The sequence below is a fragment of the Bubalus bubalis genome, chromosome 5 (assembly GCF_019923935.1).
Source record: "Bubalus bubalis isolate 160015118507 breed Murrah chromosome 5, NDDB_SH_1, whole genome shotgun sequence".
Classification (NCBI taxonomy): Eukaryota; Metazoa; Chordata; class Mammalia; order Artiodactyla; family Bovidae; genus Bubalus; species Bubalus bubalis.
The window spans coordinates 117,053,758-117,072,724 of NC_059161.1; the positions used below are offsets into that span (position 1 = coordinate 117,053,758).

The 18,967-nt window shown below is 38.0% G+C and overlaps 1 protein-coding gene across 4 annotated transcripts in view; it reads right to left on the reverse strand.

Moving 5' to 3' along the window:
- Nucleotides 1-3,624: 3,624 nt before the first annotated feature.
- Nucleotides 3,625-18,967, reverse strand: part of ZBTB44 (zinc finger and BTB domain containing 44) — a 57,994-nt gene continuing 42,651 nt past the window's right edge. Inside the window, exons 3-6 of one of the 4 annotated variants that reach the window (XM_006061685.4) lie at nucleotides 18,147-18,231; nucleotides 14,317-14,426; nucleotides 12,624-12,924; nucleotides 3,625-10,864 (exon numbers count right to left, since the gene is read on the reverse strand). In XM_006061685.4, the coding sequence (XP_006061747.1) occupies nucleotides 10,585-10,864; nucleotides 12,624-12,924; nucleotides 14,317-14,426; nucleotides 18,147-18,231 (776 nt within the window). In that variant the 3' untranslated portion in view covers nucleotides 3,625-10,584. Of the gene's footprint in view, nucleotides 10,865-12,623; nucleotides 12,925-14,316; nucleotides 14,481-18,146; nucleotides 18,232-18,967 lie in introns of all 4 variants that reach the window. The other 3 variants (XM_025286426.3, XM_006061684.4, XM_006061686.3) reach the window with 3 other exon arrangements.

Genomic DNA, 18,967 nt, shown 5'->3' on the forward strand with positions numbered 1-18,967 from the left:
TCCTAAGGTCTGAGGCTTCATTCAATCAACCCTGGCCCCGAGGACACCTTAGTACAAGACATGGGTAAGGGGCGTGTCCTAATGGCACAGAATCTAACGGACTGCTTTTGAATCCTCAATTACCATTGTAATAGAAGCACAGGACGCTTTGTGAACCTGACAGGCAAATCCCAAGCCAGTGCAGCTGTGGACCTGATGGACGAGTAAACCCAATGAGGGGAGAGAAACGGCAGGACCAGCGTTTCAGATAACTTGAAGACATTTTGGTCAGGCTGATGGCAGTTGTTCTGAGGATTAGATCTGAAGTTATACTCATTGCCTGGGAAATCCCACAGACTGAGGAGCGTGGTGGGCTACAGTTCATGGGGCTGCAGTTGGACACGACTTGGGGATTGAACTGCATACAGCCTCACATTTCAGACCTTCACTTAATGATAAGTAGGCTTCTGATGTATATGGTGAAGTGGAAATGGAGGCAAGCTACCAGGTGACATGATTCTTGGTATTCTGTCCTAAAGTTCCCTGGTGAGGATAAAGTTACCTGTGAGCATTTCCTGGGACATTCAATTATTCATTTGACCTTTTTTGAGTTTTACAATGTGCCTGGCACTGCAGGGGATATACAAACAGAAGACACAGTCCCTGATGTCAAGAATTAAGTCAGCTGAGGGAGACACACGAGTAATAAATAGACAGGACTTAGTAAGTGGCCACTATATACACACTGTGTGTCCTGGGTGTTCTTTGAAGGACTGATGTTGAAGCTGAAACTCCAATACTTTGGCCACCTGATCCGAAGAGCTGACTCATTTGAAAAGACCCTGATGCTGGGAAAGATTGAGGGCAGGAGAAGGGGCCGACCGAGGATGACATGGTTGGATGGCGTCACCGACTCAATGAACATGAGTTTGGGTGAACTCTGGGAGTTCGTTATGGACAGGGAGGCCTGGCGTGCTGCGGTTCATGGGGTTGCAAAGAGTCGGACACAACTGAGGGACTGAACTGACTGATATACACACTAGGCACAATTGTAAACATTTTACATATAATTCATTTTAATTCTCACAACCACCCCATGAAGTAGATTACAAGATGATGTGATTGAGATGTGGCTTGTTGGGAGCTAAACAAAATATGCTAGGGGAATAAACAGAAGGGACTGCATCCCCAAACTGGAGGAAGATGCGAATGGGGGCTGGGGGTGGGGGTGGGTTCTGAGAGGAGGTGAAGCCTGATGTGTGCTGTGAAGTCCAACTACAGCTAGCCAACTTCAGCAGGCTGGGACATTTCCCAAGATAAAGGAAGGCAGATTTGAAGTAGGGCAGTGGCCCAACTAAAAGATGACTCCAACAGAAATGGGAAGGATGGACCAGAGTGGGCCTGGCAGGAGACAGGGCTGTTTTTGTTGCTAGGCCAGCAGTAACAAACGCTCCAATTAAGTACCAGAAGTAGGGATGGAGAAAATAATAAGATGGTATTACCAGCAGGGGTGGGAAGGATAGTCCAGAAGTGGTATTTAGCTAGGTAAAAACACCTATATTACAAAAGTTTACACAGGACAAGGTCACGTGCAATTGTTATACATCACAAGAGTAAGTTAACCTGATTCTCCTTCAGAACTAGGCCCTGGCAGGAAAGACAGAACCACCCACTTGCGTAACTGAACTCACATTTTCTGCCAGCACTGCCCGAGGGATTCTCCCCAAATGCTACTGCCCCAAAGAACTGATGCTGGCACTGGCTGGGTCAAGTTCTTGGCGTCTCTGCCCATCATTGGGCCTGGCAGAGCACAGAGCTCTGTCAGCTCAACACCTCTCAGGCTCCAGCCCTGTGGGTGCCTGGAGGTTTCAGGGTGGACCTTATGCCTTTTCACAGTGGGTAGGAAGGGTGCCAGCTATCTGTGCAGGTCACGTTTGTTATTATGTCATTGGCTCTTTGAAGACCAAGTCACTCACAGTGCTAGCCTTTTACAAACTGTAACACATACTGAAAAGGAATCTTTGATCATCCTGCAGGTAGACTTGTTTGCAATCAAGAATTGTTTCTGGACAAGTTATCACTCATGCACACAGGTCCTGCCATATGCCCAAGTGACGCCTGAACCCCAGATAGCACATGTGCCCCGGGCCCTTGATTAGAGTGGACGAGTGGAGCTCTATTTGGTGTGACCTTTTCTTCTGTTTTAAAGCAGCCTTCCCAAGGATCTCTAGATGGCCAGGCTTACCAGAGGCCGTGGGTATGTGTGGATGCTCAGGTTCTCTGGTCAATGAGACTCACTCATTCACTTATTCAGTCATTTAGACTTCAGCCAAAGGCAGCCAGAAATGTTAGCTGTGGAAAACAAACACACACACATAGGCAAGAACAGACAGAAGGGTGTAGGGCTGCACGGAAGCCCGAGAGGATTCTAAAGACAATTCTGCCCACAGCCTCTGCAATGACTTATTTATAAAATGGGTGAGTATAGAAATTTCAGTATTTTTGGTATAAGAATTTAAGTAAATGAACCAAGAGTTTAATAAAACGGCCTTCCCCTCCTCTCCATGGCTGTTTAAACCCTAGTTCTCATCATCTTGCTGATGAGGAAGGTCTTTCGGGATTGACTGTCCTATCCTAGTTTTCCCATCTGTATAAAAGTTTACCCATGTGGAAAGGGAATTATCACTTTGGGATTTGATGTTTATGGGCAAGTATAGCCCACTGAAACTCAGTATGTCTGCAGATCTCTCAGGGTTAGTACTTAGAACATTCTGTTCAGAAAAGCAGCTATCAATCCCTGTGCTACGTGCCAAGGATACACACACCTTCGGTTATCACACTAAGGATCATTCTCCAGAAGCAATATTTCTGGTCTTTAATAAACTATAGGGCATGATTCTATGGATGCTGCCTTCTGCGTTTGTAGAGATCACCCTTGGCTGGGGCTACTGAGGATCCCAGCAGTTTGCTGACCTTGAGTAGTCTGGTAAACTGTTGTTAAAAATATTCAACACACTCACTGAATGACAGAAAATGCTTCTTAAAAATTTACCCATTTCCTCCCAGAACTGAAGTGATCCTGGTACTTGGGGTCAGTGAACATTTCCCCTGCCTGTTACTCTCACTCTGCAGACCACTCACTGTCAAAATCCATAGCAAGAGGAACCTATAAATTAGGAAGGTCTTCCTTCAGGGCTTGCACAGGCTCCTCACCTATGCGACGAGCAGCTTTCCCCAGAAAGTACTATCTCTACTCCTTGGTTGTAAGGTATTATGTAAGTATCACCAACAGGTCTCTAATCAATAATGCACAGGCTCAGAAAAATGCAGCCCAGCACTCAGGAAAGCAGCTCCGACAAGATACCTGGCTCAATCGCTCTGGGATCTGATGACTTTCACTATTAGCCTCCTTTATAGTCCTTTTGATTTCAGGGATGGTGTTCATGAACTCTTTTCTTAGCTGCCCAGGAAGCTGATATGTGCTGCCTCACAGAGCACTCTCTGGTCTGTACACACTCAACGGATGCTTACTTAAGAAACGCATTACTCTGATGACTTTTCTTATGCACTTGACCTCAATCAGCAGCAGCAGCGATTCTTCCTTCCAGCCAACAGTAAATGACAACAGCAGGAAGTTTTACTCCATAAAGCATTAATAAGATATTTTAATGAAGGGGGGAAGGGAACCAAACAAAACTTAAAAACTTACTCTTGTTTCTATTCAAAGACACCCAAAACTATCTTTTTCCCTGCCCATCCCTTCTAACTGCAACTTTATTTGTGACCATGTAATAAAGGCCGGTTTAAAGTTTTTGCTTTTTAAAAAGATTAAACCTTTTTAAAAAAGATTAAACAACCAAACTAGCAAAAAGTACTCAATACATACTTTCCTTATATCAAACAAGCTAATATTTCAGTACAATGTAACTATACAGAATATATACAATACACATATATATTCACAAAGCAAACACTATAGGCTCAGAACAGATTTGAAAAAACATGATATTCACATTGATTACAATAACTCTAAAAATGATTGTAACATTGAAACGGCACTTAGTATACAAAAGTCACAAAAATATATATATATATATGTAGTCACCAAGAACTATGGTTCCTGTAAAATACTAATAGCCAGATACTAGTATATAAAATGTAAAGTTTCGACATCGTATACATTTTTAGGAAATAAAATCCAAAACCATTTTTGTTACTGTTGAAAGTCAAACATGCCAAATAACTTAGCTATGGCCACTGTCACCAAGTGAAGCCAAATGTGAATGAGATGATGACTGGATACATAGCTGGTGAACTAGAGCCTGGCACAGATATGAAAGCTGTTCTGGTTCTAGGAGAGGACAGAAGCATGAAAACATCCTTCTACATAATTTAATTCACATTTCTTCTCCAGCATCACCTTCCCTCCCTCAAGGGTTTCACAAAATGCCAGGGCCCCAAAAGAATCATAATGCTATTAACTAGCAAGATAAACGTTTCTCCCACACTTGCTTGATGCTGGGCTACAGGCGCATTTTGAAGCGTGCATCAGCTGAACAGGGCCGCCAGTCACCTTTCTGGAAGACCGTGGTACACACCTTCCTCCTCAGTTGGTTGTACTAGAAAGTGCTCCAGTTTCTGAATGGAGCCACATCTATGTCAGCTCTGTGAAATATTGAGCTACTGTAGCAGCAAATACAAAATTACAGAAAACAAAAACATTTTCATTAAAAATTCGTTTGTTACATCAAAACAACTTTTTTTCCCTTCCCTTCTGTTTCCTATAACCAGACATCAATCTCTTTTATCACTGAATTACATTCTATTATCTCAAATTGACTTTTTCATTATGCTGCTGTGGAAAAAGTTCAAATCCTGGAAAGTTTAAATTTACTCTTAAAAATGGGAATACAGGAATTTTAAAGTAAAAAAAAGTCTGTTCTAAAAGTATCTCTCACAAATATATATATATTTAAATATTAAAATAGGCTACCTAGGATTTTTATAAAATGGCTTTTGAGAAGATAGCAGAGGCACAAAACAAAGCCATATGCCATCTTCCAACTGGACATAAGGTGCCACAAGGGTGCCCTACAAAGAGGCAGGCAATCTCTATCTGATGCAACAGGAGGCACCAGCAACGAGAAACATCAAACATATTATTGGGACATGAACTGAGATCAAATTGTACTCTAGAAGGGGCTGTGGTCTTTTTAAAAAATATCTTGAAATATAAGCACAAGAAGCCATTACTTTGTGTAAGGAAGAAAATGACTAATCTTACTCCTGATTCAGCTGATGGCATTCACTTCAGGTACCTGAAAGATGAACAGCAGTGCGACTTTCAATAACTCAATGGACCACTCTCAGTATGAGAGACTTTACATGGCATTTGTCAACTTAAAAATTAAACTGATGGTTGAAATAAGAGAAAGCTCTTACAGAAAATACAAAAAAAAGTATTTCTAGAAAAAACAGGTGTTTCTAGGAACGGCACGAAAGGCTGCCCATCTTTAACTGAACACAACCTCCATGAATACAATTAATTTAGGGAAGACTGACCTTTCCTCAGCAGACTATGTACTTTGCTAATCTGAACATTCATTCATTCACAGGATGATTTTTTAACCTGCTTACCTGAATGATGAAATTTGGATATGGTTAGACTGGTATTTGGAAAAACAAGGACAATTTAATAAAATCTTGACAGGCCCTCACACCACCAAGCAGCAATTTTATCCATAAATCATCATGATTGCGCCTAGGGCTTTAGTTTAATCAGCAAAAAGTCAGTTTAAAAGAGGAAGGCAATAATCAAAGAATCTGATTTTTATAAACCAGGCACTTCAAACTGAAATTTAAAAATTTTAAGTTTAAAAAAAAATTTTTTTTTAAGTTTTTGTTTTCAACCAATAGTCCAAACCTTTAAATTCTTTGTAAACTATTATGTACATAAAAACCTTGATGTTAGTTGGAACTGGCCTGGACCATATGCAGAGTGAACTCTGTAGCATATACATTTTAAGGCAGTCTAATTTTTCAGATACTGTCAAACTGAGATGCTACCACCACCATTGCCTGACATCTCTGCAGAGACCATTGGTAAAGATATGGAACTTTTGCTTTTTTATCATAAAAATATAATCACTATGATGTAGTATAAATATCTAAGTGTATTAGTTGAGTATGAAGTTAAAGAAAAGTACAACTATAATGTCACGAAGAGTCATCCCATAATCTGACATAGGCTTAATTCCCCATTAATAAATCTCAACATGTTTATAATCTAAAAATGAAATAGCCATAGGATGTCCGCTCCTTAGTTGAACCTGGATATTAATTCCACTTCATAGTTAATGTGAACCATTATTGCTTTGGCAATTAGACTTGCTGGGGACTTTCCAAATAAAAATACCCTATGTCACCAACATTTTGTCAGGCAAAAATGACACAAAGATAAAAATGGGTACAGACAAAATGAAGAATAACTTAAATTTGGATGATCTACGCCTAATGCCTGTAGGAGTATGCTTAGCTTTAATATTCCGCATAGACATGGTTACTCTAATTGAGCACCCATCCACCATTCTGTTCTGATTCAGAAAATCAAGTTTGTATATATGCTTCTCTCATTAACTCTCAAAATCTAAATTAAATCATCTTCTGTCAATAACTTACACTGAAAACAGCATTTACTATCTTTCAGCAACTTTGGGTCACTTCCTGATGTGAATTTTTCTCGTTTTTTTCCCTCCCAATTAATACTAATAACTAGAAAACTACTCTCCCTCACTAGGATGTATACTCCAAAGCTATGACTTCACATTTTTGCTAGTTCTCTTCATCAATTCCTTAAATCTCAAAGTCCTTCCAGTTGTAATTTTAGGAGTGTTCATTCATCAAGTAGTAATTCTCTCCACGTGGTTATTCTAGCATACACTGCCATTCCATTATAAGGTAATGTATTTCTCAGGGGCTACAAAGCTGAAAGAAAGCAAACCGTGATCTGAGAATCTTCAAAATAAAAGCCACTGAACTAGATAAATGTCCTCTATTTAGATTAAGTATGAGAATAAAAATTAGTAAGAAGTAAAATAAAACTGAAAGAGTTAATACGGCTTCCAAAGGCTCCCAGGGAACCACTTATACATCAGGAGAGGCTGGCTCAGTAGTCAGAAGGTAACAGAGTTACCAACAGTAAGTACATTAGATGTGCTGGATAATTCTTTCCACTTGGTAACATATTTTAACAAAACAGAAGGGTTTTTTGTTTGTTTGTTTTTAAAACCTAAGGGCATGTATCATAGCAAGGAACCAGAATGTAAAGTTCTGTAAGCCAGAATGTAAGAACAAATGAGGCTATTTAAACATTTTAGTACACTTTATCTCACTGAAATTGAGAACTTTAAAAAACTGGTAATGTAACGAAATAGATAGCTAATTACTTAAGGATTACTTTCAAAATAAGAAACACTCATTTAAATATATTTGTGGGTGATAACCTCCATCTGCATCCCTTTCTTGAAAACTTAAAAAAAAAAAAATGAGCACTAAATTTTTGTTTGTGAATTAGCGCAATCACTAACATGCCAAGTGCTTTCACTGTTAGAACACAGCCTTATAAAGTGGAAAGGATGCCTGCAGGTGCTGAAACACCCAGTATCAGAGCACACATCTCTGCTCATCTGTGAAGTATGTATAGCATACCTATTTGGTAGCTTTAAAATGAAAATAAATGTTTTTATTATATAAAATCCTTGGTTTAAAAAGGCAATTTATCTTGCATCCTAAAATTTAAGCCCTTTAAATATCACAAAGTTACCTCATGGGGCCTAATTTAAGCAAGATAGCTACGGTATTCTTTTAATTATTTTTTTAAAATATAAATTTATTTTAATTGGAGGTTAATTACTTTGCTATGCTATGGTATTCTAAACTGGAATTTTTTTAATGTTCAATTATACTGGTAATTTCTGATGATGAGACAATGTAACAGGTTTTCATCTCTTTGTAATTTTTTCTCCATATATTCTGGTAAAAATTATACATCCATGCATCCTTCTCTTAGATGAATTTTAAATAAATCTAAGTAACATTATATACAATTATTTTCTTGCAGCTTAGTTTCTTAAAACAGGCCCATAAGCTAAGTAACCTTAAACTGTGTATCAAGAAAAATGTAGAGCCTCACTGAAATAGAAAAAAAAGGCCTTTGTTTATATCACATGTTAAGTATTAGTTACCTGTATTGGTAAGATGTGGGGAACAGACAACCAGCAATAAGCATTTTCACAGTAGGTCCAAATGTCTCATAAAACTTGGAAATCTGTATAATTTGTAATTACCAATGAAAGTCTAAAGTTTCCATCTGGGAAAAAATAGCCAGTGATGGTAATCCTACATTCTGAGAACACAGAACACCTCAGAACGGGCAAAACTGTGCAGGACTCTCAGTACAAAATTCTCAGGACAGGGGGTATGCTAAATTACTTTCAATCAACCAATCTCCAAGTTCTGATGTATCTTCTCATCAAGTCTATTTTCTTTCCTTTTCTTCCTTCCTTATTCTAAAAAAAAATAACTCTTAGAATTGAGGGCAACAATGACTCCTGGTGATAATTTCACTTACTCTTGTCTTGTCCATATAAGATTTTAAAATTAACCTTGAGATTTATCTATTGGTAGGCCTAACAGTTTCCAAAGAATCTATATAATATTAAAAATAAAAATTCCTGACCTTTCCAGTTGAGACACAGCAGTACCGCTATTAATATCATATAGTCTTGCTGAAGAAAAGTAATTCAACCTACTGATAAAGAAGCATAAATGATGGAGGGCGATCATAATCTGTATGTGTTCATTTTCCTTAAGGTACTATAGCTATTTGGGGAGCAAAAAGGAAACAACAGGCTCTTGAGTGAGAAAAGGAGTTGGAAACAAGTTAAAAACAGCAGAATATGAAAACAAAAAGAACATTAACCTAAAAAAAACTTCAAGGAGTTCACTTTCCCTTCCTTTACATTTGTAAGAGATAAGGTACAGAATGAGCCAATCAAAAAATGAAACAAATCACTATAACTTAAAAAATTTTTATTGAGGTCTAGCACCCAGACAAAACTGAGATCTTGTGTTCTGAATAAGAAACTGTATTTTCTTTTTCTAATCTAAATCAGGTGTTTTCATAATGATTAAACTCTGGGTATATACATAGAAAAAAAAGTTACTCAAAAGATCATTGTTCATGGACTCATGAAATTTAGGATCAAGGTAAGCGATGCTTTAACGGCACCAGGTAAAATATATACTCCAGTCTAAAGTATCATATGTATTTCAACTATAAACCAGGAAGTTTCATTTTCTTTTAGCAGCAAGAGGTAATATTCATTACCTTAAGGTTTTTAGTTTTTCTTTAGTCTTAACAATTTTTTCCCCCAAATAGATCTGAGTCACAGATCATCATTTTATAGCCTCTTCTCTTCTACATTATTGCTTACATTCTGTAAAAACTATACTAACTGCTTTCAATATGACATTTGGCAATGTCTAAAAATATTTTGGAATAAGGACAATATATCACTGTCACATGGTATTTTGTAAACAATCTTAGTTGGGTTAAGAACATAGCCTTAACAGAGAATTCTTTATTTTGTCCAAACAGCAGAATGAAAACATCCTCAATAATACACAAACCTATATATAAAATATAGAACATCTCCAGTATATTTCCTTTTTATGGGATCACGCCAAGTATAGGCAAAAGAAAGTACTGTTGACAGGGTAAGAATAAACTGATCTAGGCAATGACCTCATTAGCCAGGCATTAACATTCAAAGACCAGGTAAACAACGATTTTAACCAGAAAAGCAGTATGAAAGAGTTCCTATGAAGCTGAGATTCACACACTATATTCCCCATTCCTGGTCTCTTCATGCACAGCTTGACTCTTCTCAACCGTGGCTCTCTGCCATCTTTCAATAGAAGAAAGATAATTTGGAGAGTACTATTATAAAGGTACAGGGAATACCTATCCCAATACCAAACTTTCACCATAAAAAATTATAATGACAAAGCTTAAAAAAAAAAAAAAAAAAAAAGAATACGTGGAATTTCAGAAGTACACACCCTAATAATTTTTAAGAAAGCTCACCATAATATTTCCAGAAACAACAGGCTTTACAGAAGATTGTACAATGTCCTGTGTATAGGAGTAACATCTATTCAGGCCATTTGCCAAATTTGTTTAGTAGTATGTTTCTGGTGTACCCTTTCATTTCAGGAAGGTCAGTAATCATCTGATTTCTTCTCAACCTAATGGTATGTTGTTAGCCTACTCCTGATGATGGAAGAGGAAACTGATATAAGTGTGACGTCAACTGCTTCCTCTCCTTAAGTTTCAGGGTTTCTACTGTATTTCAACACCATGTTATTGTGCACTTACAGAAGCAATCTCTCAGTCACGAAAAATAAAACATCAGTTGCAGGACTTACAAAGTAAAAAGGGAGATTTTTCCAAACCCTTTTTTTTTGCTTAAAAAATTAAATTCAAATGTACAAGACCAAGCACAGGCACTTTCCAAAAATTAAAAATGAAGCCAAACTATGAAATTACTCAATAGTTATAGAAGACAGCTCTGATTTTGGGGGGTCATCTCTGGTTGCCTCGGCACAAGCACTGGTCTTTGGCTGCTCTGGCATTTCTTCCTCCTTTTCTGTCAGCCCAAGAGACCCCAAGGGAAAAGTGCTTTCACAATTCTGGGTCGAGGAGACCTGTGAAATTACAGGCATTTGAACAGAAGAGTTGCTTTCAAAACTGTGTTCTCCAAGATCATATTGAACAAGGGTCTCTTCTTGCTCCTGGTTTAAGTAGTCCGGTACTAGGAAATCACTAGGTAAGAGGCAAAGGATGAAACAGGTAGTTAATTTTCAAGCCAAGAATAAATAAGACATAATAAAAAGACCTGATTTGTAAAACAAGATTGGGAATTTTCATTCTCTAATTCTTGAATGAAGATTATAACTCCGGAATTTTCAGCTTCTAAATTTTCCTAAATATGAGCCCAAACCATCCATTAGAACCCAAGTATATCAACTCTCCCTACCATCACGAGAGACAGATCACATTCAGTGCCACTGTGGACACCTAAACAGCCTTTCTCCTTCTATGTAGAAGAGTTTCTGCGCACAAAACAAACGCAAATAGCATGTTCATTTAAACAAAGTTCATTTGAATAACTTATGTGTAACCTTTCTTGGATTATACACTAATTATAAGGTATATAAACCTAGCTTTTTATTACTTCTTGGATATAGTTAAACTAATCCTCATGCATAAATGATCTTATATACAATCTACTATATAGAAAAATGTAAAAAACTACTTAGATGCTTTATTTAAATCTTTACTGTTGAACAAAAAAGTTCATTATACTTTATAATTTCAATATCTAATATACTTTAGGTTATTTTATAATTTTTCCACTATTAATAAAAAAATTAAAGTCTGCTCATTTGCAAAGCAATTTAAGATGTCCTCGGTTATAAAAGTCTTCAGATGTTAAAGAGTGGAGGACAGAGGGCTCAGCACAGGGAAGATACAGAAAACAGGCTGTGCAGTTAACTGGGACATGATTTTAGTCTTGAACAAACTTTGATATGTCGTATATAATATAAGTTTAGTGATATAATAACCAGACACTCAGAGTCAGAAATGATTACATTCGACAAAATGTCTGGCTTTAAGAGAAAAACAAAATCAATGCAGGAAAAAAATTTATAGAAAAATAAGATTATAAAAATAAAGGTGGTGTAAAATTTGATTTCATTTTATAAGAAACTAAGGATTCCTACAGATGTACAATTCTGATAAAGTATTAAAAATAGACAACAGAATTTTATATCTAGAGGAGACCTTGGCAATCATCTTTAAAGCTTACACATTATCCTTCTCTAAGTTCAAGCTTCTTCATCTGTGAAGTGATATGTTCAATCATACCAGCAGGGAGCGGCAGAGCCAGAACTAGAACCCGATCCTCAGCTACCCGATAAATCAGAAAGGTTAACTCTATCATACATTTTTAATATTCAATGTATGGAGTTCTAAACTGAAAGAAAAAGAGGAAAACTTCATTTGATGTAAACTATCAATTATAGTTGCTGCTGAAGTTTCTCTCATTATTTAGAGAAGGAAAAAAAAAAGAGTCGTCGTCAAGAATTTAACCAACATCCAAAGAATGAGAAGTAATCCACTGTCACCAAGTATCATCTGACATGGTAAATTTTCCAGTCAGGTCTATTTAAAATCGACTACAGAATTACTTTAACCTTATATTAAAAAAAAAAGCCAACAACAAACCGCCCCCCCACAAAAACCCCCCAAAACCCAAAACAAGTGGTCTATCTCTGTAGGAAAAGATTTCTAATGCCAACTATAAAAGTATTTAAAACTGTTTATACTTAGTAGAATTAGCAAAATTTTATCAGGAGATCAGAGTGTTATTGGATAGTGGGAATTTTTAAGGAATGTGATTGATTAGCTGGCAACCTGATTAAAAAAAACAAAACAAAACACAGCAGGCTGCCCTAACAACAGGAAGAGAGAGTTTAGAAAGCAGTTTCCCTGGTTCGGTTTTCGTTGTGCACCTCACCTGCTCTGGAAGTAGTTTGCTAGCTCTGACGCTTCATGGTTCAGACTCCTCAGGTGCACGATTAAATTTCCAGAGTTGGTGAACATGGCGCCACATGTTTTGCACTCGTAAATCCGAGGCTTGCGGATAATGTGCCGGGAAACCCTCATGTGGTGTTTATATTCCCCGAAGGAAGTGAAAGTGGCACTACATATCTGGCACCGGAAACAGCGTTTACCTTCATGCTTTAGGCGATGCATCTTTAGCGAGTAAGCCCTGGTGAACTTTTTCCCACAGCGGTCACACTGAAATGGTTTAATTCCTATAAAATAAAGCGATACAAAATATTATCTAAAAACAAAATAAATGGAAATGTCATAAACTTCACAAATTTCTGAACTGTAATTTTGTAGCAACAGATAATCTGAAAAGATAAAAATCATCAGCAGAAACGAGTCCCAAATTCAGTATCTTAGAAAAAATACAAAACACCTGAAAAGTCACTAGTGTTTGAAAAAGCAAGCAAGCAAGAAAGGCACCATGGGGTGGGGGTGGGGTAATCAAATTGATAAATACTCCATTTGATTTTTGAATTCTTCCAAATCTTCTTAGACTTCAAAATACAATTTAACAAGAGTATTTATTTAAGCAGACCCCAGTTCTTCACCTATTATTATTTCATTTCATTAAAGTAGTAAGGTTTCTATCAAGAAAATGTGTAAACTGATCAGTTATCTAATCTTAATTTCCTATCTCAGAGAAAAATGAGAAGAAAAAAGAAAATTCTAACATCTCTGAACATAATTAGTGATTGTAACAGAGCTACCTTTGGTTAAGTTTTGGGGTACTTGATGTAATAGTGACATAAATATATAGAAATTAATATATGAAATGTAAAGCGCATTTATGGTCTCTTCCAATTCATTATCACAGTTTCAGCAAAAAAATTTCAAAAACCTTCAAAACATAATCTGTTGATTCAACAAAGTCAAAGGGAATTAGTGTTAGCACAGGATTGTTATACCTATCTGAAGAAGAGGAAAGTGAGACAGTTAAACAGCTGAGAATAGTAGCCAAGATTTCTTCCTTATCAGAGGCCAGTGTTCTACCTATAAGAATTTTATTGCCTTTATGTGGACACTGAACTTAAGTTTCAAGTATGTTCTACACATCATTTATCCAAAATCTTTTTTATGCTAAAATAATACTGCAAGGCTGGTTGAATAGGGCACAGAGAAACTTCTCAGGGCACAGAGAAATTTAGCATTGCACAATTAAAATAAAATTATTGTATTTAATTTTTAAAAACACTTTTTATTTGGAATTACAAACTTAAGAAAAATTAGAATAGCACACAGAACACCAATATATGCCCTTTTAACCCCATTTGCTTTACCAAATGCACTTGTGCTTTCCTCCCTCACATATACACACAAGTATCTGATCTCTTTTTCATGTATGTCATGTGCACATCACACTTGCCCCCAGTTCCAATCAGAAGACTTATTTATGCCTGTGGCCAATGTATTAAGCAAATATCTTTCTCACAATGTCACAAATCAGCAACAGAACTGAATTTATCTGTTCTCACTAGACTTCCCGGAGATATACTTTTTCCTAACTCAAAAGCATCTGTTTACTATTTTTAACTGGAATTCAAAAATAAAATGTTCTAGAGGGTTCATTTATGCCACAAGAGGAACGATGGCATTACCTGAGTGGATCAGCATGTGCTGCTTCAGGTTCTGAATACGGGTGAATCGCACCCCACACGTTGGACACTGAAAAGGTCTATCTGGACCATTGGGACTTGGCCGTTCTGTGCTGCTGGTGGAAGGAGCAATGTAGAGTTGGTAGGGATACTGAACATTTTCCAATCTAAAAAACAGACCAAAGAAGGCAACCAGGCTCTGATTTTTAAGTTCAATCACCAGTTCTGCACAAGTTTAAATGAAAAAAAGGAAATAAATTTAAAAGTTAGATTACAAGCTTCATTTATAATAAGAAAAAGTGTTACTGTCCAGAATGTCCAACATCCTAAGTTAAGCAAAGACATGTGACCAAGATCATATAAACCATTTTACTTTAGGTATCCTTAATCTAATAATCTTTTTGTTCCTACTACTGCTTCAATTCAGGCTCTGGTCAATATATGGCTATCTCTTTCTATTTTGCCCCACACCCCTTTCACAGTGGTCTGATTAAATCAGTCTCTTGGTAACAGTCCTGTGATGGCTCCCTGCTATCTTTAGAATGAAGCCATACAAGACTCCTCATGATCTGGGTCTATATACTTTTCCAGTCTCATTTCTTGTCATATTCCCCAGACATACCCCTACCAAGCAGTTCCTCCTTAACACTTCTCTCTCAGTGCTGTGCTTTCATATATTTAATTTCCTCTACCTGCCTACCCTTTTTGCTTAGATAACACACCAGTCATTTTATGAGATGTAGCCAAGAAGTTAACCTCCTCCTCCTGAAAGCCTTCCTTGATTCATCAGTGATTTAGGTAGGTACTCTCCTATGCAGAGCAATAGACTCCTCTGCAGATCACTCATGATTATCTGCTTACTTGTCTGTTTTTAACCTCTCTCCCGGCCCCAATGTTGGCGTGACCTGAGGACAAGGGTAACGTTTCATTTCAATATCCCCACCACTCAAGAGAGTATCTAGTACAGAACAGACAACCCCATTCATGTTTGAAATTAAGGAAGCTAGCGAGGCATATTTCCATTTGCTTACACCTTCAATAACTTACTCAAAGGACTCTGGTTCACAACCTGCTCTACCAGGTTATCTTCTCAAATACAGTAAATCATGTTTGAATTCTTTGAATCCTTCGAGTTTTCAACAAACACACTTCTTAAAGTCTGTCCTGGACTCTAATGATGAGGAGTTACTGCAGTGAAGTTTTATATTCAGTGGTCAAAGACAGACAATAAGCACACAAAAAAATGATCAGAACAGAGAATTAAAGTTGAGTGACCCAACAATGATTGGTGCAGTTTTACTTTAGACTGGTAGTCAGGAAAAACCTTCAGAACTGACAGTGATCTGAAGAATGAAGAAAGAAGGAGCAAAGTAAAAATTAGGGAAGAAAGCATTTCAGGCAAAAGAAAGGCCTTAAAATGGCAGGCCTGCAAACCAGAACAAAAATGGACTACTCCAGGAACTGAAGAAGGTCAGCATGGCCGGAACGTGGTCTGTGAGGAGTGTGGTCTGAAGGGCGTCAGGCTAGAATCACATCATGTACGGCTTTCAAGGCATGGTGAGGAGTTTAGATTTAAGAATCTACTCATTTCAATCCCAAAGAAAGGCAATGCCAAAGAATGCTCAAACTACTGCACAATTGCACTCATCTCACAAGCTAGTAAAGTAATGCGCAAAATTTTCCAAGCCAGGCTTCAACCGTTTGTGAACCATGAACTTCCAGATGTTCAAGCTGGATTTAGAAAAGGCAGAGAAACCAGAGATCAAATTGCCAACATTGGTTGGATCATCAAAAAAGCAAGAGAGTTCCAGAAAAACATCTACTTCTGCTTTACTGACTGTGCCAAAGCCTTTGACTGTATGGATCACAACAAACTGTGAAAAATTCTTCAAGAGATGGGAATACCAGACCACCTGACCTGCCTCTTGAGAAATCTGTATGCAGGTCAAAAAGCAACAGTTAGAACCAGACATGGAACAACAGACTGGTTCCAAATAGGAAAAGGAGTACGTCGAGGCTGTATATTGTCACCCTGCTTATTTAACTTATATGCAGAGTACATCATCAGAAAGGCTGGACTGGTTGAAAGAACAAGCTGGAATCAAGACTGCCAGGAGAAATATCAATAACCTCAGATATGCAGATGACACCACCCTTACGGCAGAAAGCAAAGAAGAACTAAAGAGCCTCTTGATGAAAAGTCAAAGAGGAGGAGAGTGAAAAAGTTGGCTTGAAACTCAACAATCAGAAAACTAAGATCATGGCATCCAGTCCCATCACTTCATGGCAAACAGATGGGGCAACAGTGGGAACAGTGACAGACCTTATTTTTTTGGGCTCCAAAATCACTGCAGATGGTGACTGCAGCCATGAAATTAAAAGACGCTTGCTCCTTGGAAGGAAAGTTATAACCAACCTAGACAGCATATTAAAAAGCACAGACATTACTTTGCCAACAAAGGTCCGTCTAGTCAAGGCTATGGTTTTTCCAGTAGTCACGTATGGACGTGAAAGTTGGACTGTAAAGAAAGCTGAGCGCAGAAGAATTGATGCTTTTGAACTGTGGTGTTGGAGAAGACTCTAGAGAGTCCCTTGGACAGCAAGGAGATCAAACCAGTCCATCCTAAAGGAGATCAGTCCTGAATATTCATTGGAAGGACTGATGTTGAAGCTGAAACTCCATTACTTTGGCCACCTGATATGAAGAACTGACTCATTTGAAAAGACCCTGATGCTGGGAAAGATTAAAGGCGAGAGGAGAAGGGGATGACAGAGGATGAGATGGTTGGATGGCATCAATGACTCAATGGACATGAGTCTGAGTAAACTCCTGGAGTTGGTGGTGGACAGGAACGCCTGGCATGCTGCAGTCCAAGGGGTCGCAGTCAGACACGACTGAGCGACTGGACACTGAACTGACTGGACACTGAACTGAACTACTGGAGAATTTAAAAAGTTTGCTACTTAGAACAGCAACACAATCTGACTTAACGTAAAAAACAAAATTCTGGCTGCTACATGGAGAAGGACTGGAATAGAGGGGATCATGAAATCAGGGGCCAGTTGAAGGTTACTGCAGTAGTCAAGGCAAAAGGTGGTGGTGACCTGGGCTGGGGTGGTTGCAGCAGAGCTGGAAGAAAAGTGGATTGACAAGGAACATGTTTTGGATGCAAAGTGGAAAGGACTTGTGGATTAAATACAGGGGTGGGTGTGAGGGAAAAGTATCAAGTATAATTCACAGAGACGCTGTTGAAGAAATCTGGGCTTGATGATGACATAGTTTACTGAGACAGGAAGACTAGAAGAGCAGGTCTGAGGGAGGAGGTGGAGCACTGTCTTGGTCTTAAGTCTGAAATGGCCCTGCTACATCTATGTGAGGATATCAGCAGGAAGGGTCAATGTGAAGACAATGACCTGGGAATCACGAGTATAAGGAAAAGGGTTTGGTGAACTGTTTTGGTCGCAGGACAGGTGCAATTATTTTTGGCTTTGCATACTACATGATCTCTATTTCAACCACTCAATTCTGCCATCCACAGACACAGCATGGTTGTGTCCCAATAAAATTTGATTTACAAATAAAGGTGGTAGGAGAATTGGCCTGTGGGCCACAGGTTTGCCAACACCTGAAACAGATACTATTTAAAGCAATGGAGCTGGGAAGTTTAAGAAATACCTGAAAAACCTTGTCTAATTTATTGGCTACCTCATGATTACAAAATATATAGAAGTCAGGTTTCAGTAAACTTTTATGTAATCCTAGATAAAATGCTTGGATTCACAATTACACGCGGAACCCTTACAAGAAAACGTCCTACTGTGTTGGTACTAACCGATCATCATCATCTACGTGAGCGCTGGTGCTAGAAGTGCCCTGAAGCGTAGGCAACCCTTCTGTGATGCCTTCATCTACTGAGCCTGTGAACAAGAGGACAGCTGTCAGTACTCTGGTGAAATAAACAAACCAGGATATATCAATCGCAAGCTCTGTCTCCAAGACTTTGAACAAATTATCTACATGTGATTTTAAAAATCATGTGTTAAACAACAGATTCTTATATTACTACTTAAATTCTTTGGATTATTTCTTTGAGTATTTAATTTTAGAAAGGAGCACAGAAATTCAAATATAAATGAAACAAAAACTGACATAAAATAAAATAATGTAACATTTAAGGAATCACTGACAAGTTTAGTTTTTAAAGACATTTTATGGTGACACACAGCTGACTTGTACATATACCTTTTACACAAAATTAAAAAGACAGCTGTAGGGTGAACACGTGTACAATATTCTCACAAACCCTAACACACTACACTGGCAGCATCCTTAAAGTCCCCATTACCTTTCCCTGATCACAAACCCCTCTTTCCAAGAGCAACCATCATCCTGTCTTTCACGGTAATAACTTGCTTCCTTTTCTCCTCACGCTTCTTCATTTTTTTGGCTGTGACATTTGGCTTGCGGAATATTCCCTTACCCGAGATTCAACCAGCACTCCTAACAGTAAAAGCATTGAGTCCTAACCACTGGACCACCAGGGAATTCCCTGTTGTGAGTATTCTTGTACAACAGTGCGCGTACGCATGGTTTTTATTCCTATGGTATCTAAATCAGGAATGGATTTGCTTGGCCATAGGATATGTATTTTTT